The following is a 25,032-nucleotide window of genomic DNA, read 5'->3' on the forward strand; positions in this document are numbered from 1 at the left end:
GATCGGATGTCATCAAGGGAGGATACGATATGAGACTTTATGTAGCGAATATACAAATGGATATCTTACAAGTAGATAATCATTATTTGGAATGCATTGAATAATTTGGATTGTATGAGTGTACTTTGACATGGTTGTAAAGTGAAATCATCGGATACCACGGTTATTGGTTACAACGCCAACCTTATCTCGTTGATCGTGATCATCGTTATTCCTTTCAACTTCCACCTCTCTTTCTTCTGTGACATTTCTACACTTTGACAGGTATCCTGAGGTGATCCCATCTATCATCATGTCGTCCTCGCCACCCTTACATCCATCTACCACCCACTACGAGGACGAACCCCAACCTCCACCACCTATGACACCCCTCGACCCACCTGACGTCCCCGCTATACTACGTTCCAAACGATCTTGGAAACGACAGATACTGTCTCTGGACTTACCTCGGCCAATGCAAATAGCCTTGACATGTTTTAGTATAGCTATAAGCGCAGTGACTGCCAATGGGGTATATTGCTGGGGGACTTACGGACCTGTAGTGGCCAAATTGTTGGAATTGGATGGTACACAGGCTCAGACAATTGTAGTAGGGTATGTCATAATCACCATTTCCCCCTCATTTGACTGGCTATTGAGAATGCTGACGATGAGAGTATGTAGAGGTATACTGGGTGTATATCTCTGTGCGGCTCCACTGGGAGCATTGACTGATAAATATGGTCCGAGAACGTATGTCCTCTTTCTCCCTTTTAATGTTAGGAACAAGTAAGGTAAGCTGATGAAGTATATAGTGGGTCTCTCGTATCTGCTTGTCTCGGTATCATAGGCTATCAATCTTTCTCTGCGATACTCCGAAAAGCTTCGCCCGATACATCCCTCGTTCACTTGTATCTCACAGCAGCATATTTTTTAGTTGGTGCAGCTACTGTTGGATCATACTTCGCAGCTTTGACTTGTGGTAAGTACCTGGGTTCTCTTCTGGTTTTGGAAGATACTCAACTATCCCTGTTGTAATCTCGACAAGTATATGTCTTAGTTTGACAAGAAGCTGATTCGTACGTAAATCTCCATAGCATCCATATCATTCCCTTCTCATCCTACACTCGCTCTTTCCCTCCCACTATCACTTATCGGTCTGTCAGCTCTAGTCCTCTCATCATTCTCCTCATTACCCATATTTCAAGCAGAAGGCTCAACAGACCTGGATCCAGCTAGATTCTTAGCTTTCTTGGGGATACTCACACCTTCAATCAACGTTTTTGGATGGTTATGTATGAAAGTCATACCCCAACCTGAACTATTCGGCGAAATCAAATTACCTGAAGATATTGAATCTCGGCAACACGCAGATGATGATGACGAGGACGATGATAGTGACGATGGTAGTGATTTAGGAGAGATGAGTGAGAGTATAGGACAGCTCTTGAGATTGGACGAGAGAACACCAATGTTGATTGGTGGTATTGAAGCTGCTTGGGAAGAGGTGGAGATGATGGAACAAGGTAAAGATAGTTGGACGGCGAAAGATTTGGTAATGGACTATAAAGGATTTTGGACCTTTGGGTTATTATTGGCTTTGATCATTGGTCCTGTGAGCGATCTCATACTAGATCTGTCAATTTCCGTATCAGAATGCTGACTGTTATCTGTTAATCATGTTGGTAGGGAGAAATGGTAGTAGCTTCAATTGGATCAATCATCACATCCCTCTTACCACCCACATCACTCAATCCTTCTTCTCTGATCGTCAACCTAGTCACGACGACCGATCAGAGTCCCTTGGCATTACGAAACAAGCATGTTTTCCTCTTATCGCTCACTTCAACCTTATCACGTCTGATTACAGGTGTCCTAGCAGATTATTTGGCACCCCCGCTCACCGCTACGCCCAATCCTGCCCATCGACGAGATCCCACTCAACATTCGCATTTGTTCATCAGGAAAAGACCGGTGAGGTTGAGCAGATCTGCATTCGCTTCGATAGCAGGATCGACGCTGGGATTGGTATTTGCCTGGTCTGCTGGTTATCTCAGTGGTAAAGGGGAAGATCTCAGTGTGTTAAGTGGTGGGACGGGAGCGATGTACGGTGCGATATTTACACTTGTCGTGAGTGATTCATCATTCGTTGTTTTCCTCACAATAAAACACATCAGGATTTAGAGGGCTGATGATCTGTCTTGTCTGGTGGATTATATCAGCCCGCCATCGTATCGCATCATTACGGACCGACAAATTTCGGTTTAGCATGGGGTATGATCTCGTATTTTGCTGCTTTGGGCTCAGTCGTATATTCGGTAAGTAAACAGCTTTCGACTTATCACTTATCATATTGTTCATGATCTTCGACATGGCCTGACTTTTTTATGATCACACAAATAGTACCTCTACGCATACCTGTCTGTACCCGAATCAGGCAATCCCTCAGACCAGTGTTATGGCCCCCACTGTTTCAGAATCACATTCGTGGTATGCGCGATTAGTTGTTTCGTAGGTGCTGTTGGGGTCGTCATACTTGGTAGGAAATGGAAAGTGTAGAAGTAGTGTGACAGGAGACGATATCGGTCTTTGCTGCATTACATTGATTCGATGAATGGTTCGTAAACCAAAAGTCATGTGTGGGTGAGAGGGGAATAGTGGAAGGGGTCAAATTGAATGTAATGATTTGAATTTGTTGTTTTTATTCGCATATGTATCGTCAAAATTAGAATCATCACTATCATCGCATCAATATCGCGTAATTCACGTTAAAACCATGACCGGATTGACATGTAATCATGCACTCAATCATCTGATCAGGGATACGATCTCACCTAACACTACACATGTCACAAGTATGAGATGAACCATCATATCAATGCATACTATCCTCTGCATTCCTACTGCTAAATAGTCAAACTCGCCCTTAACCTGTTCAAACCCCTCTTCAACTCATATGGGTTATCTCCACTTGACGATTTCAATTCCATGAACAATCCATCCGATTGGTTCTCCGATGTCAGACCTTTCTTAACCAGTAATTCGTACATCCCTGATATCTCCACATCAGACATTTTGTAGGGTACTTCGATTTTTTTGAGATTCGAGGAAGCATGAGAGAGGTGGTATGGATCAAGTTGAGTGTATGGGGTGAGCGGTTGAGTGGATGACAGGGCGAGGCCTTGAATGAGAGATGGAGAAGGGAGGTTGGTAGGATCAGATAGGGAAAGGGAAGTAAGGATGGTTCCTTTGGCCTGAAATATTGGACACAACAGATCAGCTAAGAAAACGAACAAGCCGATGGCTTAGAGAAACTCACAAATGATCTTCTTCCAGACATGAAATCTAGTGCTAATCTAGGTGCTGACAAGTGGTACGGTTCGATAGGTGTGTAGTCGGGAGTGCGATATCTGGAGGTGGTGAATAGCGTCTGAGATTCATCTATTGCCCAAAGCACAGGGTACCTAGCGGACCAACAAAACAAGCTCAATCAGTATCGCATTGAGTTTTTCGCTAAAGACCATCGATATCGATATCAACGGAAAAGCTCCACTCACTGAGTCTGCCGTTCCAAAACACCCATGACAGCATCCAGAGCCTGCGTTGCAACTCTATCATCTTTACTTCCCACAGAAACTAACTCGGATAATTTGGATCCTTTGGCTGCGGTCTTGCCTTGAGGTAGACTGATGTCGGCAGGAAGCTTGATGGAATCCAATTTATCTTTGTTGTTCGATAATAAAGTCGATAAGATCTGTTGAGACGCCTGCCACTGGTTAAACGTTTGGGTAGAGGAGTCGTAGATGTAATGCGAAGATGAGTTGGTCCACTCAGTAGCTGCGCAAGGAATAAAAGCATAAGCTGATTCCTCTCAATCAAAATTGTAAGCACCTTCAAAGAGCGACTTACCCTTTGGATTGAATAGGACTATCCACCCGCTCTCTAACGCGTATGCTACCGACTGGAGCAACAACATCGATTTACCACTACCTCTTTCTCCAGCTGCATTGTATGAAACCGAATTTGTCAGCTGGATACCTCAGTTGAGGGCTCGCGAGGGAAAACAACTCACTCAAAACATATCTAGCATCTTTACTTGATTTCCCTTTATCTCCATCCAGCTGCTTTGAAAGATCTATCGTCAATTGTCGTATCACACTGGCAGGTCCACCATTGGAAGATAACTATCGATCATAAGGAAAACACTGATCAGCTTCACTGATCTCCGCAGACGCGATGAAGCTGTTGGCTTACCTCTCTCTCCACTTTCTTTGATAGTCCGAATACTTTCAATTTATCGAAACTTGTTTTAGTGAAGGTAGAGGATTTACCGACATTTTCAGATTTGTAGTTACTCTGTTCAACATTTCGTCTTTGTAAGCCAGACTTGTCCACAAGAGCGAAGCGGAATTTCAGCTTACAGGCTGTAGTCTCTTGAGATCTGATAGGTCAGGTGGTTGACCGGACATGGAGAATTTCAACGCGATAGTCGCCTATGACGATTTTCAGAATGAAAATAAGCTGAGCTGATGTGAAGTGGACACGAACATGCTAGCTTACCTGACCACTTCCTCCACTTCCACCTGACGCTGCGTCTTTCTTCTTCTGGTTGAACCCTTGTTTACCCCCCTTGGACGCAGCTGCGGCTATACATGTCTGATGGGTTAGTCAATAGCCCAGAAGGAAAGGGAAAGGGGGAGAGAGTACATACCTTTCTTGGGTTTCGCTACTGCCAATACGGGTGCCGAGGTGGTTATACCTCTGGACAGAGGGGTCGATGAGAATCTGACGATGGGTCGCATTGTGCTCTGTGTTTACAAGGTCAAGCAGAGTATGATAGACTGCTTTGCTTCTGTAGAGATGTCTTTGAAAAGGAGATGTAGGTGGTTTTGAGATTTCGGACAGTTGTCTTGAGCTTGAGCTGCCAAGGGTGAAAATGGGATAAATTACGATAAAATAACAAATAGAATATTCGAAAAATGTTTATCGATTGACCTGTAACCGGTCCAAAGATTTCAGAAATCAAGATATTTCAACATTTAACTTTTGGAATTGGTGCTTCGTAGTATCTGCATCAATCCATAGCTGCATCAAATAGACAGTAACAACCACAATGGCACCTAGCAAAACCTCCAAAGCCAGCACCAAACCCTACGAGCGACCTTCCTCTTCTTCTTCCTCGTCTGCGAAGGGAAAAGGAAAAGCCAAAGCGACACCTTTGAACGAAGTGAATATAGGTGCTCCGTCCACTCTGGGTCAATCCTCAAGGAAGGGCAAGAAAGCATGGAGGAAAAATATCGATATCACGGTTGAAGAGGGGGCTTTGGAAAGAGGAAGGGAGGAAGAGAGGGTCACTGGGTGAGCTAGCGGAATGCCTTTTCGAAGCATTGTATTTGGAGCGAAGTAGCTGACGCAATTGATCATCTGATATAGTGGACCGGTCGCTCAGAAATCGAACAATGATCTATTCACTGTAGATGTCACTGGTGATGTTGAAGGTGAGTGTAACATACTCGTTGCTCATATGATGTACTTTTACTGAAATTATCGGCTGATGTCATCGTATTCTGCGTGGTATAGTTGGCAAAAAAGCAAGAAGAGCCCATAAACCCTTGCGATCCCTTTCAATCCTCAACGAGAGATCAGCGGTCCCATCTCTGACTTCTAAACCTTCTTCCTCCGACACCAAAACCAAGGCGAAATCGCATATATCTTCAGCTGAGAAAGAACGATTGAGGCGTATTGCTAGACGATCAGCCGTTCATCCAGATGACAGAATCTCCTCAGCTGATATCCGTAAGATTGATCCATCCGAATTGACAAAAGACGTGTGGACCGAAACTCAAGAAGAAGAAACAGTGGTCAAAGGTGGATTTGGGGAAGAGACTATCATTAAGAAAACCGTCAAAGTACCAACTACGTTAGCTAAAGCACGAGAGATCTATTTGAATAGTCAAGTTGAAAATGGGGTTCATCTCGAGATACCTCAAGGTGGATTATCTTATAACCCCACTTTGGAATCTCATCAGTCCCTTATCAACGATGCTGTACAGGAGGAGATTGATCTACTGAAGAGGGAAGAAGAGCAACTGAAAAAGGTAGAGGAGTTGGGAGGGGTAGTGGAGAACAGGAGGAATAATTGGATTCCATCTGAATTTGCGGAAGGTATGGCAGTCGGTCCAGGTGAACTATCTGACGAAGATGACCAATCGGATGATGAGGAGGGAGAAGTGGTGGTGAAGAAACAGAGTAAGAGGAAGACTACGGCACAGAGGAATAAGGCATTAAGAGCCAAGATGGCTCAACAAGCTGCCAAAGCAGAATTGGAAAAAAGAAAATTACATAAATCGGTATCGAGCGTTGCTGCCTATAAGAGGGAATTGGAGAAGAAGATGAAAGAGCAAAAAGACAAGGAAATGATTGCGAAATTGGCTAAAGCGCAGAAAGCAAAGATGGGTTTACAAGAAGGTGAAAAAATAGGTAAATACAGATTGAATAAGAAGAGAGTGGAAGTTCAATTAGGTGAAGATTTGGCGGAAAGCTTAAGACAAGTCAAAGTGAGTTAAAGCGAACATCCAAACAATGTTGACAAGATCCTGCGTTCTACTCTACTTTATTCCTTGGTGATTGTCAAACTCTGATCAATGTACCAATGCTGATATGCTGTTCCTATTGTGTCACAGCCCGAAGGTAATCTGTTCAAAGATCGATTCTTGGCTTTACAGAAAAGAGCTTTGATAGAACCTAGAGTACCTGTTTTGTGAGTTTGACTTTTCAGCTTTCATATATAAAACTCAGAATCAAGAGGAAGAAGGTATAAGAAACTGATCTATCGTACTGTGCTTCGATCTGCAGACCTAAGAAGAGAGTAACGAAATTCAAGGAATATGAGAAACACGCGTATAAGAGGTTTGAGTAGGGAGCAGGATTGGGAATATCCTCTTCGTCGTGATCATCATCAGCTTCTTCTTGTTTCTCTGCCGTTTGACCAGGCATTATAGATTTTCCTTTCCCCTGGGTTAGACCATCCTTCTACGTTATGTCCATTATCGCATAATTGTATGTACTATAATATATATGATGCATCATATATCTAATTACTCATTACCCAATTCAGCATCGAGTGACGCATCAAGAGATGTAAAACAATATAAGGAAGTACTGTAAAGAATAACAAGAGAGAAAGGAATATCACAACAGGTCAAAAAGGTAAAAACTAAACATACGAAAAAACGAAGGACACAAATTATAGGTTTTTTTCTTGTACTCCACTCTAATTGCTGATGGTTGACTATTGACCAGGTTCATTCCCTATATCACCCAATCCAGGAATATTCACATCCAACCCCGCCAGATAATTCGGATCGTTCAACTGACTTTCCCAACCATTCAATAAATCTTGCATCTCCTGACTTAGTTCTATACCCATTGAAGAATCGCCGTTGAACAAACTATCAAAATTGAAGTTGTTTTCTTCTACCCCTTGTCCATCAGTCAGACCAGTACCAGTACCTATCCCAGTGCCATTTGTGGAAGTGTGATGACTAGTATGAGCCAAGGAATTTTCAAACGTGGCTAGGAAAGCTGATATATCCAATTCTTCCAAATTCCCATTCCCACTGCCATTCCCATTATGACCATTCCCATGAGTATGACCAGACATCGATTGACCAAACGATTGCATCTGATGATGATGCTGCTGCTGTTGATGATCTTGACTGTTATTGGAAGTGATGGGTATAGCAGGTGAAGTACCAAAGATTGAATTATTGTTTGAATTCGAGGTCGAAGGTGAAAATCCAAATACTTCTGCACCAAAATCAACATTATCATTCTTACTTGAGTTTCTGGTAGATCGCCTTGGACTAGGAGGAGGTGGGTTCCCATGCGATTTGAGCTTCTGTCTCTTTCTGGGTGATTCCGGTATTTGATTTTGATTCTCACTTTGACTCTGATTCTGTGACTGGGTATGAGTTTGTTGATCTGAATTGGTCCGATTTAATCTCGGTGAAGATCTCAATCCCGATGCTGGACCATCGCTGAGCTCTATGGCATGTTTACGTTTCTCCCCTCCTCCATTCTGCTGCTGCTGGGCGGAAGAAGTGGATGATTGACCAGGTTTGAAAGATTGAGACCATAATTCCGGAGGACGCATTTTCTTATGTTCATTGAAGTATAGTCCGCAATCTGCCATACCGTTTCGTATTGGTATCAGTCAGCTGTACAGCTGCTACTCAAAGCCTTTGAATGGAATCAACTCACCATCGCACACTTTCCTGGGCGTACCATCCTTCATCTTCTTAACTCTCCAGCAAGCGCTAACCATTGTCCCACAATTACAACATCCATCTTGATTACTCTGCCCCTGCTGTGTACTTCTCGTTGTCCTTTGGGGAGTAGGGAGAGGAGTGGGCGTCGTGGCTTCAGGACTATCCTCCTTCTCCTTATCTTTATCATTCGTAGTCGACCTCTTTGCACCGTTCGCATTGGCATTGGAAGTAGGCGATTTGTTAGCCCCCGTTATGTTCCTCAGAGCAGTCAGGGCATTTGAATTTGACGGTACGGCTTTCAACAAGTTCCTCAATACTGGATTAGAAGCTAGATGTCTTGCCAATTCAGGGGACATCATCCCGTCCGCACGAAGGAGGGCATGTAATTTATGTCGGGATGGTGTAGATGGTGGAGGGGATTTGGATCGAGGGACGGGTGGGGGAGTAACTTCACGATTACGCGATGGTCCGGCTTCAGCTTGCTGCTGGGGAGGAACAGGTGGAGGGGGTCTTGATTCACCAATAGAAGATGAAGGTCGACTTGAAGGTACGTTGGAATCTGAACTTGACGGTAAAGGGGGTAAGGAAGATGGTGGTATGGAAGATGAAGAAGGACGATGAGAAAGCGAAGAAGAAGGTCTAGATGATTGTCCTGACTGCTGCTGCTGCTGCTGCTGCTGTGCTGGTACAGGTGTAGGTTGAGCAATGGGTGGAGGACGTATGGTAGCGGTAGAAGATGCTGATGGACCGGGGTGTTGAGGTGTGGAATTAACGTTTGGTGTTCTGTTGATCGTACTATTGATCAAAGGTGATGATCTTGCTGGTGTACTTCCACCACCAATCGTACTATTTCCTCTTATTGGTGATGAGGCTGATATCGAAGTTGATTTCCCTTTTGATAACATTTCTTCGAATTCTTTTCGATTTTGAAATTCTATTTTACCGTCTGGATTTAATTGTCTAAGACTTATCCCGACTTCCAATCCCCATCCTTTCCCATCCGAATCTTCTCCATCTGTACCACCACCGTTGGAATTTGCCATAGCCATTAGACCTTCCAGACCACCTTCCGGGGCGAAGTGGATCGAGGAGAACTCGTACTCCCTCACTAGTCTTCCTTTTATCAGAGTTGACCCATTCCCATTTTCAGATAATACCCATGAGAGGAAACCCCTGCCTACCCATGAGGAAGTAGATGAGGAAGGATGTTCGGAGGGTGACGAGGGGAATGCACGAGATGAGGATGAGGTAGATAGTCGACGGACAGTAGGATCGAGGTTGTAGACGCTGAAATCGAGCGAGGTTGTGTTGGGGATGCATTCGGGGCTGGAGGGAATAGTATGATGAGGTCAGCATTGAAGTCTGCAAGATCAATTTCAAATGTCTCCTTCATTGCAGATTACTAATTGTAGACTTTGAGAATTGAAGGTCCATCCCTCACCTCGCATAACATATTCCCCTAGCAATAGCTTTCAACGTACAACTCCCTACTAAACCTTTACCTTGCTCCTCAGATGTCGCATAATTCGGTGAAGAAGGATGGACGTATACATCTTGACGATCGTGGAGTACAGTGAGGTAGGACTGGGATGAGGTATCTATGCTGTATAGTACTTTGACTAATGAGGTGGATCGAGTGTGATGATTTTGTTTTTGTTGACACGTCGGGAGGGAGGAAGGAAAAGAAGGTTTTACATGGTTCGGAAGTCAGCATGATCTTACACAGGCAAGGGATGTCAGGGTGGACAGAGGGACATACCTGGTAGCTGATGTATCTTGCCTGGCGAAGGAGGCATTATTGATGATGATATAGTACTATAAGGTAGTATGGATCTTAGATGGGATGGACAGTAAATGAAAAATGTTTATTTATCTGTTTATTGGGATTGGGATTCCAATTCCTACAGATGGACATGAACGTAAGTAAGTAACCCAATCGAACACGGGATCAAATTCACCGGAATATGGTGGGATGACATCAGACTGCTACTACCTATACACCACGGACAACGAAGAAGACCTATTACCGGATCGGATCTACATCTACAAACTTATGATCCTCATCCAGCCAGATCAACAACCATAACCAGCATAAGCAGGTTATCCTATATGCTAGACACAACATGAACCCTCCATCCTCATCTTCTGCCCCATATCTCCGACTAAATACACCCAGGTTCTCACATAACAACCTCTCTTTCTCACCATACCTCGAAAACAGGTTCGCCCTGGCTTCAGGATCAAATTTCGGTCTGGTGGGTAATGGACGAGTCCATGTCGTCGATATAGATTCGAACCCTCCTGGAGGCTCAGGGCTGAGGTTGGTGAGGTACTTTGAGACTAGAGATTGTGTATTTGATGTAGCGTGGAATGAACAGCATGAGTGAGTTTGCTACGTACGGGTCAGTGTTTGGGATTAGAGCTGATGTCTGAGGATGTTACGATAAGGAAAGAAATCATATTGTAGCCGGATGTGGGAATGGAGCTATCAAGATGTTCGATGTGACTTTGGAGGTGAGCCTGACTTCAAGCTCCATACAACCAGAGGTAGAATCGTAGTGACTTATATCATATTATGCTATGGTGTAGGGTCTACCCATCCAATCATGGCATGAACATACCTCCGAGATCATGTCTGTCGAATGGAACAACCTAAACAAAGATCAATTTATAACTAGCTCATGGGACTCGACGGTGAAAATCGTGCGTTTTTTACTTTTATTCCATATTGTCCCAAACCGTTATGAGCTGATTTCTGATTTTCCTGATCCTGATTTGCATGATCGCAAAATAGTGGTCATCAAATCGAGCTACTTCCATCCTTACTCTGCCTTCAACCAAACCTCAACAACTATACAACGCTACATTTTCCCCTCATACTCCCAATATAGTGATGAGCTGTGGTGCAAATGGTTTTATAGACATATGGGATTTACGAATGGGCCCGGGAGTCAAATCACCTACATTATCAATTTCGAATTCTTCATCTGGTTCGGGACAGATGGAAGAAGTATTATACTGCGATTGGAATAAATACGATCCATCCCTTATAGCATCAGCTTCCAAAGACGGTACGATCAAGGTTCACGATCTGCGATCGGCGGGACGACCGGGCAGTGCGAGAGTGGTGGGGAGGCATGACTTAGCGGCTAGGAAGGTGTTTTGGGATCCACATAGAAGAGAGGGACTGGCTAGTTCGGGGTATGATATGACTTGTAGAGTGTGAGTACAGCTTGAGCCTGAACGAGAGCGCCACATCGTCGAACACAGACTGGTGCTGATTCCAATGATTGGTCATAGATGGAATATCAACCAACCCACTCCATCGCCTATACATGTCCATTCCAATCATACCGAGTTTGTCATGGCTCTAGGGTGGTCTTTGTTCGATCCTGGTCTGTTGGCTAGTGCAGCATGGGACGAGGAAGTGCACCTATATAGGGTGTAGCCGTGTGGTGAGTGGTGTAGAGATCAGATTGCGCTTCTATATGCATTGATGAAGAGGGGGAGAAGAACGGATCGAATCATCTTTATTTTCTATACGTCATTGATTTTATATGATCAGAATGACTGCTTGTTCTAGTTGTACTTTGATAGACTTTCATGTATAACGATCACAAAAAAAACCTAGATCTGAATGAGCAATAACTCATCATACGGTCCTTGCGATAGTTATAATCCGATATCGCTATTTATCATTGTAGTCACATAGATACATATCTCATCTCAAGAGTATATACTATATACCATACTAATCAACTCACTTCAATTGGCTTGATATACAACTAACAAACCAAGAAGGATAATAGTAAAAAGAAAAGATCGAAAAACGAAGTATCGTAAAAAAGGGTTGAAATGTAAATCGATTAAGCACCGAAACCGTACAAGGTTCTACCTTGTCTCTTCAAGGCGTATACGACATCGAGGGAGGTGACGGTCTTTCTCTTGGCGTGTTCGGTGTAGGTGACGGAATCTCGGATGACGTTCTCGAGGAAGATCTTGAGGACACCTCGGGTTTCTACGAAAGAGTAAATGATCAAGGTCAGCAAAGCTCATGCTACTTTTACTTAAACCAGAGATCATAGAGATGGACAGAGAACAGGTGAAGAAGGAGAAAAGAAGGTAGAAACTCACCCTCGTAGATGAGACCTGAGATTCGCTTAACACCACCTCTTCTCGCGAGACGTCTGATGGCGGGCTTGGTGATACCTCTGATGCCAGACAAAACATCAACCATTAGCAAGGCGTGCAGATAGGTGTTGAAATTGAAGATATGACTTACTGGATGTTATCTCTCAGGACCTTTCTGTGTCGCTTGGCACCACCTTTACCTAAACCTTTACCACCTTTTCCTCGACCGGACATTGTTAATTGATTATTGAAGTTGGGTTAAAACTGTGAATAGAAGATATGTATATCAGCTATTATCCTAAAAGATGAGAGCCGGAGAGCTGACGATGTGACTGACAAAGAGAGAAGAGTAAATGATGGATGTATCGCTGATTGATTGATTCGATGGATGAGAGGAGAAGGAAAGGTAGAGATCTGGTTTGGATGGGGTTTATATACCTGTTTGTAGCTGACTACGAGTGACGCGATCTAAACTCACATCGACATCAAGGTGGAGGTCACGGTTCACTCATACAGTAAACATTGCAAGAGATCAAAGAGATCACGGTGATATAGAATTCCCCGTTTAATGGAATCAACGCCAAATCACGTGATCCTCGAGCTCTAGGTATAAATGAGTGGTATATACAAGTTTGAGAGTGGGCACCGTCATTTACGTAAGATACCGGAACTTGTTTCGAAGCCGAGAAAAAGACAGACTCAGTCAAGCAGCATCCGCATTAGCAAAGTCGAAGACGAGTGTGAAGATAGAATATATAGAATGGATAGATCAATAGATCAACAACCGACTGATAAGACTTTTGAAAAAAATACTACTGAACCAATCCTCAACGTCAACAACATGTCATTCCTACCTCGTCTGTTCCTTCGACCATCCCTCACAGCCATAGCAGGACCATCCCGAATCCCCTTACCAGCATCGTCCTCGCCATTCTCAACATCTTCGATAAACTGCGTTAAACAGAAATTAAAGTCGCATTCCGGTTGTAAGAAGAGGTTTTTTGCTAATGCCAATGGGATGGTGAGTGTCTATCTCATATATATATATATATATATATATACCAGAGGTTGTGCCGTTTAATACGCAACTCCATCTACCCTTCTATTCTGCGGATAATTCAACTCTTTTGTCTTCAGAGAGATTTCTTTCAAATTGTGAAAGATACAAAACGCTGATATATATTGGATATGTTGAATAGTTCAAACGAGTAAGTTCACACTTCTCTCTCTCTTTGAGACGATATGATATAAGAATAGGAGACATCGAAAAGTGAAAAGACGATCATATCAACGACTCGGAGGACTATGGAAAAAGAGAGAGAAAGAAGTCGAAAGAGGTCGAAGCGAAGTGGATGGCTGGATCAGATCGAATACCAAAAAAAACAGATCGTGAATGGAATGGAATTTGACTGACTTGACTTGTTGTGGTTTGTGGTAGGCTCAAACCGGTAAATCACATTTGAACACCGCATTCTCAACAGCCCGTATAAATAGATTGGCGAAATCTGTCTATGTGACTAAAACACAGGTGAGTCGATTTTTGGTGTCTCAACGATCATCTGCTTTTGACAGTGAGGGCTGTAGAAGGGAAGGAAATCCTACTGTCTGGGTAGAATATGAGATAGAGTGGGAGATTCGCTTTTGAATCATCGGTGTCACCTCATTACGCCGTTATATTGGTTTTGAAAAGTTCACAAAGCGAGATCAGTCAAGCTAATGTCTGTTCACTCGTAGGGTAAAAAGTTGAAGAAGATGTTACCTTATGCTTAGTCTTCCTATTGTTATGTACGATGAACAGCCATGTATATCACCATATCACAATATATTTGAAGGAAATATATACCCTCAGTGTGCGAACGGTCAGGTGAGATGGCGATTAGTGTATAGAATAAACGTTATATCCATTAGTCAACTTTCCCAGCCTTCTGATCGTTCATGTATAAAGATATAGCAAGAGTATTGAATCGACCAAACAAATCGGATCATAATCAACAAATAGTGCATGAAGTAGTAGTCTTATTATTGACATTATAAAAATTGTGTTATAGATACTATAAAAGTATAATCTACAAGAATATCAAATTCATTTTTTTCGTGTTCTATATATCAAATATAAACAAGACCTTTCGCTCTTCTTTCTCATACTTACACTAATATACATATTTTGTAATCACCTATACTCTGGGCGATTCCGCTTTCTCATCCACTACTACGTCAGTAGCGGTACCAGCCTCATAGGGAGGTAACAGTTCCTCTTGTTCTGCCACTTCCACCTGATCAGCAAATCTAACCGATCCCGAAGCCTTTCGTCGTTCTCTTTGAGCTTGTCGTCTCGCCCGTCTCTCTTCTCTCGAGGGACAACCAGATCTGAAGTATCTGAACGAAAGGAGGAAGAGCATAAAGAAGAAATGGATGATGGAACCTAGCCCTGCGCCGATGACGAATGCTAGACAGATTGATTCGATGGGTTTGAGATTCTTCAATGCTCGGTGGAGTCTGAAGAAAGAAATATGAAGTGATATTAGTTTCGATAATTGTGTAAATGAATTGAGTAGATGTCGTCAACTCACCTTCCGGTCATCGTCTTAGCCATCCATCTACCCCTTCCATGTCCATGCCCGTGTCCATGACCATGTCGATGAGGGTGTTCCATCTCACTTCCGTTTCCATTTTCGTTCTCGTGATTATGATGAACCACAACTTTCGGTGGGATTTCATCTTCCTCTGGTACCCTCCATTCTCCATTTATACCAGATTTGATTAACCACTTGTCATCTTCCAGATACCTCCAAATCTTCAATTTCTCCGGTGCAGAAGATAAGGTCAACTCGCTTTCCTGTTCTGTTAAATCATTTTCTAAAGGATGTAATCTGACAGATCCACCTTCAAGGAAAGGGATAACTTTAGCTTCCACCTCGTTCATATGCTCTCTGAAGTGGTCCATCAACGATTCGTGGATCGATTCCATCTTTTCATCAAAAGCATGTCCATGTCTGTGACTTGGTCTAGGGCTGATCAAGCCAAATTTAGCGAGTAGAGAGCCTAATGGACCAGATGGTTGATCATTGTGGCCATGACATGGTTTCTTGACTTCGATAGGAAGTGTCTTGATCTCGTCAAGTGGTGGAAGAGGATCAGAGGTGAGGGTATAAATTCTCAGGGGAGTAGCTGAAGCTGATGCGGCTGTGAGTGAGCAAGTTCAGATATTAGTATACATTATAGCATTTGTGTATTGTGGGGACAGAAGATGAAGGACAAGTGGGACTGAAGTCGAGCGGCGAAAGAGTGAAAGGATGGACTCATACTTACCCAGCGCAGCTAACAAGGCGATAGAAGTGAATTTCATGATGATTTTGTTCTTGATATGTTTGTGGATATGGAATGCGATAAGATATTCTTCAAGAATACTTATATGGGTATGATATACCAGTCAATGGTCTGAGTGTATTCGTATTTTTCTAGAAAGATGAAGACAAAAGAAGGACAAGGGGTTGTAAATAGATTGAAAGATGGAAAAGATTGGAGTGGAGGCTGTGTCATCTATATCAAGATTGACCGAAAAAGGGAAGTTATCGTGAAAACATGAGGACAATGAGAGCGCGTGGCTGGTTGACGGAGTAAAGGGTCAATTCCACACGGAGATTGGACCCATGTCCGGTAAACCCAAAGGCAAGGCATGTGGGACTCCATCATGGACATTCGAGTGAAATCTCTACTTTCTACTCTGACAACATACATGTAATCATACTGTATACTGTACGATACTTTACAATCAAGTATTAGGCATCCAACCGACTTGTATACCATCACCCAGGATGTCGGTGATGCTCGAGACCTCCCTGGGGGAGTTGGTCATAGACTTGGAGATCGACAAATGTCCAAGGACATGCGAGAACTTCTTGAAATTATGTAAGATCAAATACTACGCTTTGAATGCTTTTTTCAATGGTGAGTGGTATCCTACTTCACACCTGACCCATTTGTAGACTACTAACATTGATCTCTGTGGTAGTCTCAAAGGACTTTATAGCTCAGACGGGTGATCCAACAGCGACAGGCACAGGCGGTGAATCTCTCGAATCCTTCCTATACTCCCAGAACCCATCGACTTCTCAGCAGACAAAGCCTTCGAGATATTTCACACCTGAAATCATCAACTCGCTCAAACACCAGTCAAAGGGAACAGTCTCAATGGCAGTGGCACCTACCAATCCACCAGGGTGCGGATCTCAATTCTTCATCACTCTGGCAGATGGGATAGAATACCTGGATGGGAAACATGCGGTCTTTGGACATGTGATTGAAGGTTTGGATACGCTAGATAAGATAAATGAGGCGTTTCTGGATAAAGAGGGTAGACCGTTGCAGGATATTAGGATAAGGCATGTTGAGATCTTAGGTGGGTAGTGTCTCGCCATATTCGATGAAGAAACAATAGAGTATTGTCTCATATTTGTCAGCGGTATTCCCGATTGACCATCATATCTCATGATATCACAACTCAACTAAGACATGAAGATAGAGTCCAAAGCTGACTTTTGATTCCTATATCAATCAGAGGACCCATTCCCCGATCCACCAAATCTCATCCCAATCCCTTCCTCCCCTCTCCGTCCCCCCGATTCATTCTCCTCAATTCGAATATCCGATACAGAAGATGTTCATGCGACTTTACCAGAAGAAGAGGTCGAAGAGCAAAGGCGAAATACAGCAGCGGCATCTTCAGCATTAACATTAGAGATGATAGGTGATTTACCATTCGCGGCCGTTCGTCCACCTGAAAATATCCTGTTCGTCTGTAAATTGAATCCGGTCACTGCGGATGAAGATTTAGAATTGATATTCTCGAGATTTGGTAAGATATTGAGTTGCGAGATCGTTAGAGATAAACGTTCGGGAGATAGTTTGCAATATGCTTTTATTGAGTTTGATGAGCGGGAATCAGCAGAACAGGTGAGTTTGTCATCTTACAAAATTCTGAAAATGTACTATCAAATCACATGATTAGATGTCATTAGATAAATTGGATTAAGACGATGGATTCGAATGCGAGGATCAGACCACTTCTCTTTCGTGATATGTAAGAGAGTTTGATATGCTAATTGAACTTATACTTGACACGTCATAGGCATACTTCAAAATGCAGAATGTATTAGTGGACGATCGAAGAATATGGGTCGACTTCTCTCAGTCGGTAGCTAAGATGAGTGTATCTCAGGCTATATCAGGTGGACGAGGTAGAGGAAGAGGAAGAGGTGGTGGTGGAGGACGGGGAGGGTATGGCGGTGGTGGTAGGAGCGGCGGTGGAAGAGATAATGGATATGGAGGAGGGAGAGATAGTAGAGGTGAAGATCGACGATATATCGCATCCACGCCTAGAGATGTAAGAGGCACAGAAGGATATGGGATGGTATTTGATCAGTCTTCTGGAAGAGGATCGGAGAGGAGGAAGAGTAGATCGCCTAGACGACATAGGGATAGGAGCCGGAGTAGGGACAGGAGGGATGATAGGAGACACAAGGATGATAGGGATAGGGATAGGAGGGACAGGGATGATAGAAGAGATAGGGATAGGTATAGGGATAGAAGTAGAGATCGACATAGGGAAAGGGATAGGGACGACAGAAGGTAGTGCCGTGATAGAGAGTACATACTGTATATCCCGTCGCCTTGAGATGGAATACCATATCATGCGTTAACGGTGAAGAATGATGATTATCGTACATACCAATGCATCAAAGAAGATAATTGTTTGTTGCAACTCAACTCTTGGATCGTAAGTGGATTTCGCAATCCTCATCCACACACCGCAAATATCAACAAGATCTTTGTCTACAGTAGTTGCATCTCTGAATGGATTATAGAGGTAGACAGGATGATATTATCCATCCATATTCCCATATTCTTGCTGCATTTTCTGATGAATGCATTATATATGTATGTTCAGAATATTCTCTCCACTTCACTTGATATTCGATTTGAACACCATTTTGCCCGTCGAACATTAAAAGAGATCAATCAGGTGATCAGGTGATCATGTTATCAGGCAATCCATGCCATCTTCACCGTCTCATCCTCATCAAATAAATCTTCTCGATAATCTAACACCCGCCTACATCTCCTATTGATCTTTTTTAGTCTCCGTCTCAACAGCGATTTTCCTATCAATCTCCCTCTGCTCCTTCTCCTCCTGTCTCCTGGCGTACTCTTGTCCAATTTGCATCCCGATCACTCCCAATGTCAATAATCCCACTAGAGCATTGGCAGCGGAAAGTACACGGACAGCTTCGATCTTTTCAGATTCGGTAGGGGGGATCTCACGAGGAGGGGGAGTGGGGAGGATAGAGTAGGTGGTCAAGGTGGTTGATTCGGGGACTACACATAGGTATACAATACAGCATATAGTCAGTTTGAGGAGGAAGGAGGAGGAAAGGGGGGGGGGGGGGGGAGGGAGGGAGGACGTACGGAACGTTCTTAAACTCTGGATGTGGACTGTCAAGTATAAAATGATAGTAGCTACGTGCATAGCTAAATCAAAAAAGGAGAACAAACAAGTCAATGAATTGGTATGAATACTTTTTGTCAATCTTGGTAGAAGGGATGTATACCCACCAATACAACTTCCATCAAAGAACATTGCACTTTCATTCCATTTATGCAATTTGATTAATAACGCTATGAGTGGTAGACCAAGAGCTACGTGGAATAAGGCCTATCGTATACCACAACAGCAATCAGCAATTAGCGGTTGTTTGTTGATTAAATTATTATACAGCTTCAATGAGTAAAACATGAGAAGGATTGGGATCAGGGAATGAAAAGGCTTAAAACCCACCTTGACTGCTCCAGGAGATTCCCACCAGATTTCATAGAATGTATAAGCATTTTGGATAGCTTCGTCCGTCACTGGCATGTAAAGTAATGGGATGTCGACCTGAACAGATAGAGATGTAAAAGTCAATTTTGATGCAATATTTTTTGCCTTTTAGGATGTATATATATACGACTAGATGTGATCATATGTCGATAGGTAGTTCACTGATAGACAACGATCATGATATAAGAATACGATTGCACCTCCGGTCATCCATTGATCTACATAGCGAAACTCGTGTTGACCAAAATGCAGATACCGGATGGACGAACACACTCACCACTTGACAAACAAACACCATACCCAACAGGAAAGAACATGAACCCAGTACTATGGATTGTGTGAAGCCCATCTTGGTTGATATTCTTAATTCGACTAGTTGAGTGTAGTAGAACTTGAGTGTATGGTGAGTGGACTGTAAGAAAGTGAAATGAGAATGAGGAATGTCTAATAGCATAAGGCATAAGGTTATGTGAATTGCTTATCTCTACGATTGAAGATCTTCGGTTGTACAGGATCGGGTTATTACCGCAAGTGGTTGTTTATCATTTACCCAATTAGGTGGCAGATATACGACTGTTAGGTGCTACTTGTAACCATGTGGGACCAACCCTTTTCATCTCATTCAAGTTACTGTTGCTGCTTAACAGACATGGCTGAACTCCATATCATCATGTAAGTAGCCAGTAGCCATCGGCGCCGAATACGCTCTCCCAAATGTCGTATAAATCGCTAATCGGCATCAAAATTCATTTTTTTCATCCACATATAAATGTTTATGTTATCGAAAGAAAGGAAAAAGGGGTTTTCAAGGAATATTTATTTTTAATATAGTCGAAACGAAAAGAAGAGCTGAAAGAATTGTATTGGATATAAGAATGCATACTAGGGTATTTCTCAAGGATTCTTTCCGAACATACAATTTGCTTGAGAAACTGATTATATGGATTGGGAAAACCAAGATCAGCGCTGAAACCTCCGGAAGGTCGAGTCAATTACCCACCCCAATCCAATCGATCTTCCCATTCCACACCTTGTTAACCCGCTTAGAAACATTTTCGGTGAACGATCGAAGGTCCAGATTCGTCGTACTCGGACTTGGCGATCCACATTTGTTGGAAAGTGGATAGAGAGGCGAGAATGGAACCACCGATCCATACTAAAGCACAACAAAGTATATCAGCCTACTATATCATCGTCAACAATTTGTACTTTGCACTCACCAGAGTATTTTCGTTCGGGAGGTGAGACAATCTTGACCTTCATGGACGAAGGAGCAAGAGCAGTGATTTCCTTTTGCATTCGGTCGGCTATATATTCGTTACACAGTCAGCTTGTGTGTACTCGAAAACACCTGTCTTTGAGGGGAGACTACTCACCAATACCGTTGTACATGGTGGTACCACCAGACATGACAATGTTACCGTAGAGATCCTTTCTGATATCCAAGTCACATTTCATGATGGAGTTGTAGGTGGTCTCGTGGATACCGGCAGATTCCAAACCGAGGAACGAAGGTTGGAAGAGGGCTTCGGGACATCTGAATCGTTCGTTACCGATGGTGATCACTTGACCGTCAGGAAGTTCGTAAGATTTCTCAAGTTGAGAAGATTGAGCGGCAGTTTGTAATTCTTGTTCAAAGTCAAGAGCGACGTAACAAAGTTTCTCCTTAATATCTCTTACGATTTCCCTTTCGGCAGAGGTGGTGAATGGGTAACCTCTCTCCATGAGGATCTTGACGAGGTAATCAGTCAAATCTCTACCGGCCAAGTCCAATCGGAGAATAGCGTGAGGTAAAGAGAAACCTTCGTAGATGGGTACAGTGTGAGTAACACCATCACCTGAATCCAACACGATACCAGTGGTTCTACCGGAAGCGTAAAGGGAAAGCACAGCTTGGATAGAGACGTAGAAAGCAGGAGCGTTGAAAGTTTCGAACATGATCTGAGTCATCTTCTCTCTGTTTTGCTTAGGGTTAAGAGGAGCTTCGGTAAGCAAGACTGGGTGTTCCTCGGGAGCGACTCGAAGTTCGTTGTAGAAGGTGTGGTGCCAGATCTTCTCCATGTCATCCCAGTTGGTAACGATACCGTGTTCAATTGGGTATTTGAGGGTAAGGATACCTCTCTTGGATTGAGCTTCGTCACTGAGTATGGCATATATCAGTATCCGGCTCTTGCCCTGTGGGAAAGTTGAGCAGGTCGGACTCACCCAACGTAAGAGTCCTTTTGACCCATACCAACCATCACACCTTGGTGTCTAGGTCGACCGACGATGGAACTGTTGTCGTCGCTCTTATCAGCGTTTCATCTCGATATCGGTTATATACTCTGTACTCACGGGAAAACAGCTCGAGGAGCATCATCACCAGCGAAACCGGCTTTGCACATACCGGAACCATTGTCAATGACCAAGGCAGCGACTTCGTCCTCCCTGTGGTGGTTGTAAGAGATCAGCGTGATATGATCGTGACTTGGCTAGAAATGACAACTTACATATTGATAGTCTATTGACTGTGTTGTAAGAAAGATCAGGATCAGCTTCGTTCATGAAGAATGCGAATCACAGCCAAGCATAGACAGAAGGATATAAGAGACAAGGTGGACTCCGCCAACACCGCATTCACCCCAGTATCTCAACATCCCCATCCATCCACCCCGATAGGCTTGTGCGATCGACAGAGCTTTCCGCAGTGACGCGGTGATCGCCAAGCCCATCGTGGGGTCGGTACGATGTGGATAGAGAGATACAGGGAGCATCGCCTCGCCTGCGCCAGAGGGAGAACCGGACGATTGGCGACGAAGGCATTTGGCTGACTTTCAACGTGTATAGGTCATGTGGGGATTAATGTGGGTGCGGATCTCTCCTTGTGATAACGAGACAAGCGCATTGAGAGTGATACACGTAGATAAAATGCGTCTGACTCTATATCGCGATGGATGATAGTCGAGATAAGACGATGACGATGACGATGACGATGACGGGTATGCCTATCGCTCTATCTCTCTCCCTCCACGTCCACGCTGTCACACCCAATGAACAAGGAAAGGACAACTCACGAGAAGTTAGGTAGTAAGAGTGTAGTGAAGAAGGGGAGATGAGGGATCGTTAATTAATCGTTATTAGTGATTGTTGAAGAAGAAGGATGTGAAGGCTAAGAGGGATAGATGAATAAGAGGATGGTGGTGAGTGGTGGTGGTGGTGGTGGTGGTGCGGTGCAGTGCGTTGGAGGTGGTACACTGGTACAATAGATGGGCGAGATGACGCCCATGGCTTAATCCCTGAGCTCACCTTGCTATCGGAATTATAGACTGCAATGAGATCGGCATTATGACGTGGCACTTGGGATGTACGCGTCGTCCGGTAAGTTACTTGTCGGGTAGTGAGTGACGTTGAATGTCGAATGGTCCATCGTTGAAATGAATGTTGCATCTCCAATGACAGACATTCTCACTGTACTTGACAGGCATATAGACACCTCACTACACCAGGACATCAGAAGAAAGGAGATAATTCAAAATGCCATTGGAATCATGTATGCTGATGTAAGTGCAACTACACCATCACCATGAGTCATCATTCTTCAAGTCTTGAGCTGATCACAATTGATCTCCTCCAGACTCGATAATAGCGAGTACATGAGGTATGTTCAATGGTTCAACCATTCGGATCCTCCAAGTCGATCACTGATGGTCTCTTTCATTCATGCAGGAATGGAGATTATCCACCAACTCGGTTCCAAGCTCAGGCACAAGCTGTACAGACCGTGTTCACAGCTAAGACGGATTCGAATCCCGAGAGTGCAGTAGGTTTGATGAGCATGGCTGGAAATTCGTGAGTTGGTGTTTCTGCTTCACTGTTGTGAAGGAAAGAACATATCTCAATAATGGAGGACTAGGGAGAGAGAGAGATCGGAAGGAAATCGGCAGACGCATTGCATGACATATGATACGAAGATATGATGGTGGTTACTTAGAATTCGCGGAATTGATTTCTTCAAATAGGGGAGGGAGAAGGGTCAAACCAATAATAAATCTGGCATGAGAAACAACAAATCACACCTTCATATGCTAACTGCATCCTCGATTTCTAGCCCTTCACTTCTAGTAACACCCACCAACGACCTCGGCAAGCTCCTTTCCTCCCTATCCAAAGTGAACATATCCGGTATATCCTCCCTCTCCACCTCCATCTCTATCGCTCAACTGTCTTTAAAGCATCGTGAAAACAAAAACCAGCGACAGAGGATAGTCGTATTCATCGGATCTCCCCTCAGCCAAGAGGCGGACTCGAAAGAGAACCTGGTCAAGTTGGGTAAAAAGTTGAGGAAGAATAATGTATTGATCGATGTGATTACCTTTGGAGATGAAGGACGGGAGAATGATGGCAAGTTGAATGCTCTCATAGAAGCTGTAGGAGGTGATGAGTCGTGAGTCTGGTTTGTTTCATGATTGATCTCATCAAATATGGGAGATTACATCGCTCTAATCTGGAGTCGATAACCATATCATACCAATTCTTTCCCCTTTCTCCCTTTTGTCTTCAATAATCTTGAGTAATATAAGCTGACTTCTTTTTTCCCTTGCCGTAGCCACCTCGTCTCTATCCCTCCCGGCCCTCGATTCCTATCCGACGTTATCCTCTCCTCCCCCATCCTATTCGACGGCGACACCAACGCAGCTGGCGGATCAGGTGATGTCGGTGGAGGAGGATTCGGTGGAGATGGAGTCGATGGGATTGATCCAAATATGGATCCGGAATTGGCAATGGCCATCAGGATGTCATTACAGGAAGCTCAGGAGGCAGCTGCGAGAGCGAACCCTCAAGCTGAGGCTCAGCCAGCTACAATAGTACCGGCGAATGAACCCTCTGGTCCTTCAGGTGAACCTTCCGGATCAGCTACGTTATTACCTTCTGCTCTCACTCAACCTCTCTCCAACGCAAATGACCAGGATATACCTATGGTTCCCGGAGATGCCGGCTTATCAGGAGAACAGCAAGGAGACAAGGAAGAAGATGAAGATGAAGAACTGAGAAAAGCAATGGCATTAAGTAGAGGAGATGATGTCGAGATGTCAGATGAGGATGAGGACGAAGATGACGAAGCTGCTATTGCTAGAGCTATAGCGATGAGTCTGGAAGAAGCGAAAGAAGAAGATGATAAGGAGCCCAAGTCATAGTTCATGGAATGAATTGTAGAATATTATAAAACCGAGATGACAGCAGGAGGAGAGAGAAGATCAATCATGTATATATGCATTTATCATGAACTTTCGAAAGACACGTCGCTATTCAATGATTCATGAACAGCATAGCTGAAAATTGAAAACGACGTTGGGCAAGCCAAGCACTCATGCAATGACTCATTCAATTTATACACAAATATAATACATCTTGGATCTTCCTTTCATAATCCCAACGAGAATCTATGCACATATCAAATCTTTGGAAATCATAATCATAATCATAAATGCTAGGCAAAAGCCACAATATATACAAAATACCGAAAAATGAAAAGATGAAGCTGATTGCTTTTTTTTTTGAAAATGAATGAATGACTTTAGGTGAGATTACCATCAAATGAAAAGCGTAAGAAACCAAAACCAAGTACCATGATCATGAACAATGCGTTATAAAGAGGAAATCGTTATCGAAACGTTTAAAAAGAAGACGTGTGGTCATCAAGATCGTTATCATAGAGATGAGTCGTGATATCAATAGAAAAGAGAACCAATGAACATGAAAATTGGGAATGTAGAGAGTGAAAGACAGGAAGAACAG

The 25,032-nt window shown here is 43.5% G+C and overlaps 12 protein-coding genes across 12 annotated transcripts; 6 read left to right on the top strand and 6 right to left on the bottom strand.

The window, feature by feature from the left end:
• Positions 1-292: 292 nt before the first annotated feature.
• L199_002461 (uncharacterized protein) lies at positions 293-2,538 on the top strand (the record flags this gene model as incomplete). The annotated part of the gene is made up of 7 exons (XM_064888205.1): positions 293-594; positions 664-732; positions 795-961; positions 1,077-1,594; positions 1,669-2,109; positions 2,202-2,297; positions 2,383-2,538. 7 exons carry the CDS (start codon positions 293-295, stop codon positions 2,536-2,538), a joined length of 1,749 nt encoding a protein of 582 aa, XP_064744277.1.
• Positions 2,539-2,885: 347 nt separating this feature from the next.
• On the bottom strand, positions 2,886-4,781 carry L199_002462 (uncharacterized protein; the record flags this gene model as incomplete). Its single annotated transcript, XM_064888206.1, has 9 exons — positions 2,886-3,233; positions 3,299-3,443; positions 3,537-3,816; positions 3,889-3,981; positions 4,052-4,163; positions 4,234-4,335; positions 4,401-4,472; positions 4,540-4,625; positions 4,691-4,781. The coding sequence occupies 9 exons, from the start codon at positions 4,779-4,781 to the stop codon at positions 2,886-2,888; spliced, it is 1,329 nt and encodes a 442-aa protein (XP_064744278.1).
• A 311-nt stretch (positions 4,782-5,092) lies between these two features.
• L199_002463 (uncharacterized protein) lies at positions 5,093-6,898 on the top strand (the record flags this gene model as incomplete). The annotated part of the gene is made up of 5 exons (XM_064888207.1): positions 5,093-5,337; positions 5,413-5,477; positions 5,560-6,536; positions 6,663-6,739; positions 6,835-6,898. The coding sequence occupies 5 exons, from the start codon at positions 5,093-5,095 to the stop codon at positions 6,896-6,898; spliced, it is 1,428 nt and encodes a 475-aa protein (XP_064744279.1).
• Positions 6,899-7,270: 372 nt separating this feature from the next.
• Positions 7,271-10,045, bottom strand: L199_002464 (uncharacterized protein; the record flags this gene model as incomplete). The annotated part of the gene is made up of 4 exons (XM_064888208.1): positions 7,271-8,166; positions 8,242-9,575; positions 9,691-9,868; positions 10,009-10,045. 4 exons carry the CDS (start codon positions 10,043-10,045, stop codon positions 7,271-7,273), a joined length of 2,445 nt encoding a protein of 814 aa, XP_064744280.1.
• A 327-nt stretch (positions 10,046-10,372) lies between these two features.
• Positions 10,373-11,697, top strand: L199_002465 (uncharacterized protein; the record flags this gene model as incomplete). The annotated part of the gene is made up of 5 exons (XM_064888209.1): positions 10,373-10,632; positions 10,703-10,763; positions 10,839-10,952; positions 11,044-11,471; positions 11,550-11,697. The coding sequence occupies 5 exons, from the start codon at positions 10,373-10,375 to the stop codon at positions 11,695-11,697; spliced, it is 1,011 nt and encodes a 336-aa protein (XP_064744281.1).
• Positions 11,698-12,115: 418 nt separating this feature from the next.
• L199_002466 (histone H4) lies at positions 12,116-12,614 on the bottom strand (the record flags this gene model as incomplete). The annotated part of the gene is made up of 3 exons (XM_064888210.1): positions 12,116-12,267; positions 12,384-12,460; positions 12,532-12,614. The coding sequence occupies 3 exons, from the start codon at positions 12,612-12,614 to the stop codon at positions 12,116-12,118; spliced, it is 312 nt and encodes a 103-aa protein (XP_064744282.1).
• Positions 12,615-13,221: 607 nt separating this feature from the next.
• Positions 13,222-14,150, top strand: L199_002467 (ribosomal protein L35; the record flags this gene model as incomplete). The annotated part of the gene is made up of 3 exons (XM_064888211.1): positions 13,222-13,401; positions 13,819-13,908; positions 14,115-14,150. The coding sequence occupies 3 exons, from the start codon at positions 13,222-13,224 to the stop codon at positions 14,148-14,150; spliced, it is 306 nt and encodes a 101-aa protein (XP_064744283.1).
• A 404-nt stretch (positions 14,151-14,554) lies between these two features.
• On the bottom strand, positions 14,555-15,726 carry L199_002468 (uncharacterized protein; the record flags this gene model as incomplete). Its single annotated transcript, XM_064888212.1, has 3 exons — positions 14,555-14,876; positions 14,951-15,563; positions 15,690-15,726. The coding sequence occupies 3 exons, from the start codon at positions 15,724-15,726 to the stop codon at positions 14,555-14,557; spliced, it is 972 nt and encodes a 323-aa protein (XP_064744284.1).
• A 469-nt stretch (positions 15,727-16,195) lies between these two features.
• On the top strand, positions 16,196-18,012 carry L199_002469 (peptidyl-prolyl cis-trans isomerase-like 4; the record flags this gene model as incomplete). The annotated part of the gene is made up of 4 exons (XM_064888213.1): positions 16,196-16,328; positions 16,393-16,779; positions 16,939-17,333; positions 17,509-18,012. 4 exons carry the CDS (start codon positions 16,196-16,198, stop codon positions 18,010-18,012), a joined length of 1,419 nt encoding a protein of 472 aa, XP_064744285.1.
• Positions 18,013-18,501: 489 nt separating this feature from the next.
• On the bottom strand, positions 18,502-19,606 carry L199_002470 (uncharacterized protein; the record flags this gene model as incomplete). The annotated part of the gene is made up of 5 exons (XM_064888214.1): positions 18,502-18,755; positions 18,846-18,908; positions 18,993-19,092; positions 19,216-19,314; positions 19,535-19,606. The coding sequence occupies 5 exons, from the start codon at positions 19,604-19,606 to the stop codon at positions 18,502-18,504; spliced, it is 588 nt and encodes a 195-aa protein (XP_064744286.1).
• A 694-nt stretch (positions 19,607-20,300) lies between these two features.
• L199_002471 (actin) lies at positions 20,301-21,968 on the bottom strand (the record flags this gene model as incomplete). The annotated part of the gene is made up of 7 exons (XM_064888215.1): positions 20,301-20,413; positions 20,478-20,564; positions 20,634-21,397; positions 21,463-21,531; positions 21,592-21,684; positions 21,747-21,757; positions 21,858-21,968. The coding sequence occupies 7 exons, from the start codon at positions 21,966-21,968 to the stop codon at positions 20,301-20,303; spliced, it is 1,248 nt and encodes a 415-aa protein (XP_064744287.1).
• An 802-nt stretch (positions 21,969-22,770) lies between these two features.
• L199_002472 (uncharacterized protein) lies at positions 22,771-24,431 on the top strand (the record flags this gene model as incomplete). Its single annotated transcript, XM_064888216.1, has 5 exons — positions 22,771-22,796; positions 22,871-22,894; positions 22,963-23,085; positions 23,345-23,680; positions 23,843-24,431. 5 exons carry the CDS (start codon positions 22,771-22,773, stop codon positions 24,429-24,431), a joined length of 1,098 nt encoding a protein of 365 aa, XP_064744288.1.
• Positions 24,432-25,032: the final 601 nt, after the last annotated feature.

The sequence above is a fragment of the Kwoniella botswanensis genome, chromosome 1, assembly GCF_036426115.1.
Source record: "Kwoniella botswanensis chromosome 1, complete sequence".
NCBI classification, from domain to species: domain Eukaryota; kingdom Fungi; phylum Basidiomycota; class Tremellomycetes; order Tremellales; family Cryptococcaceae; genus Kwoniella; species Kwoniella botswanensis.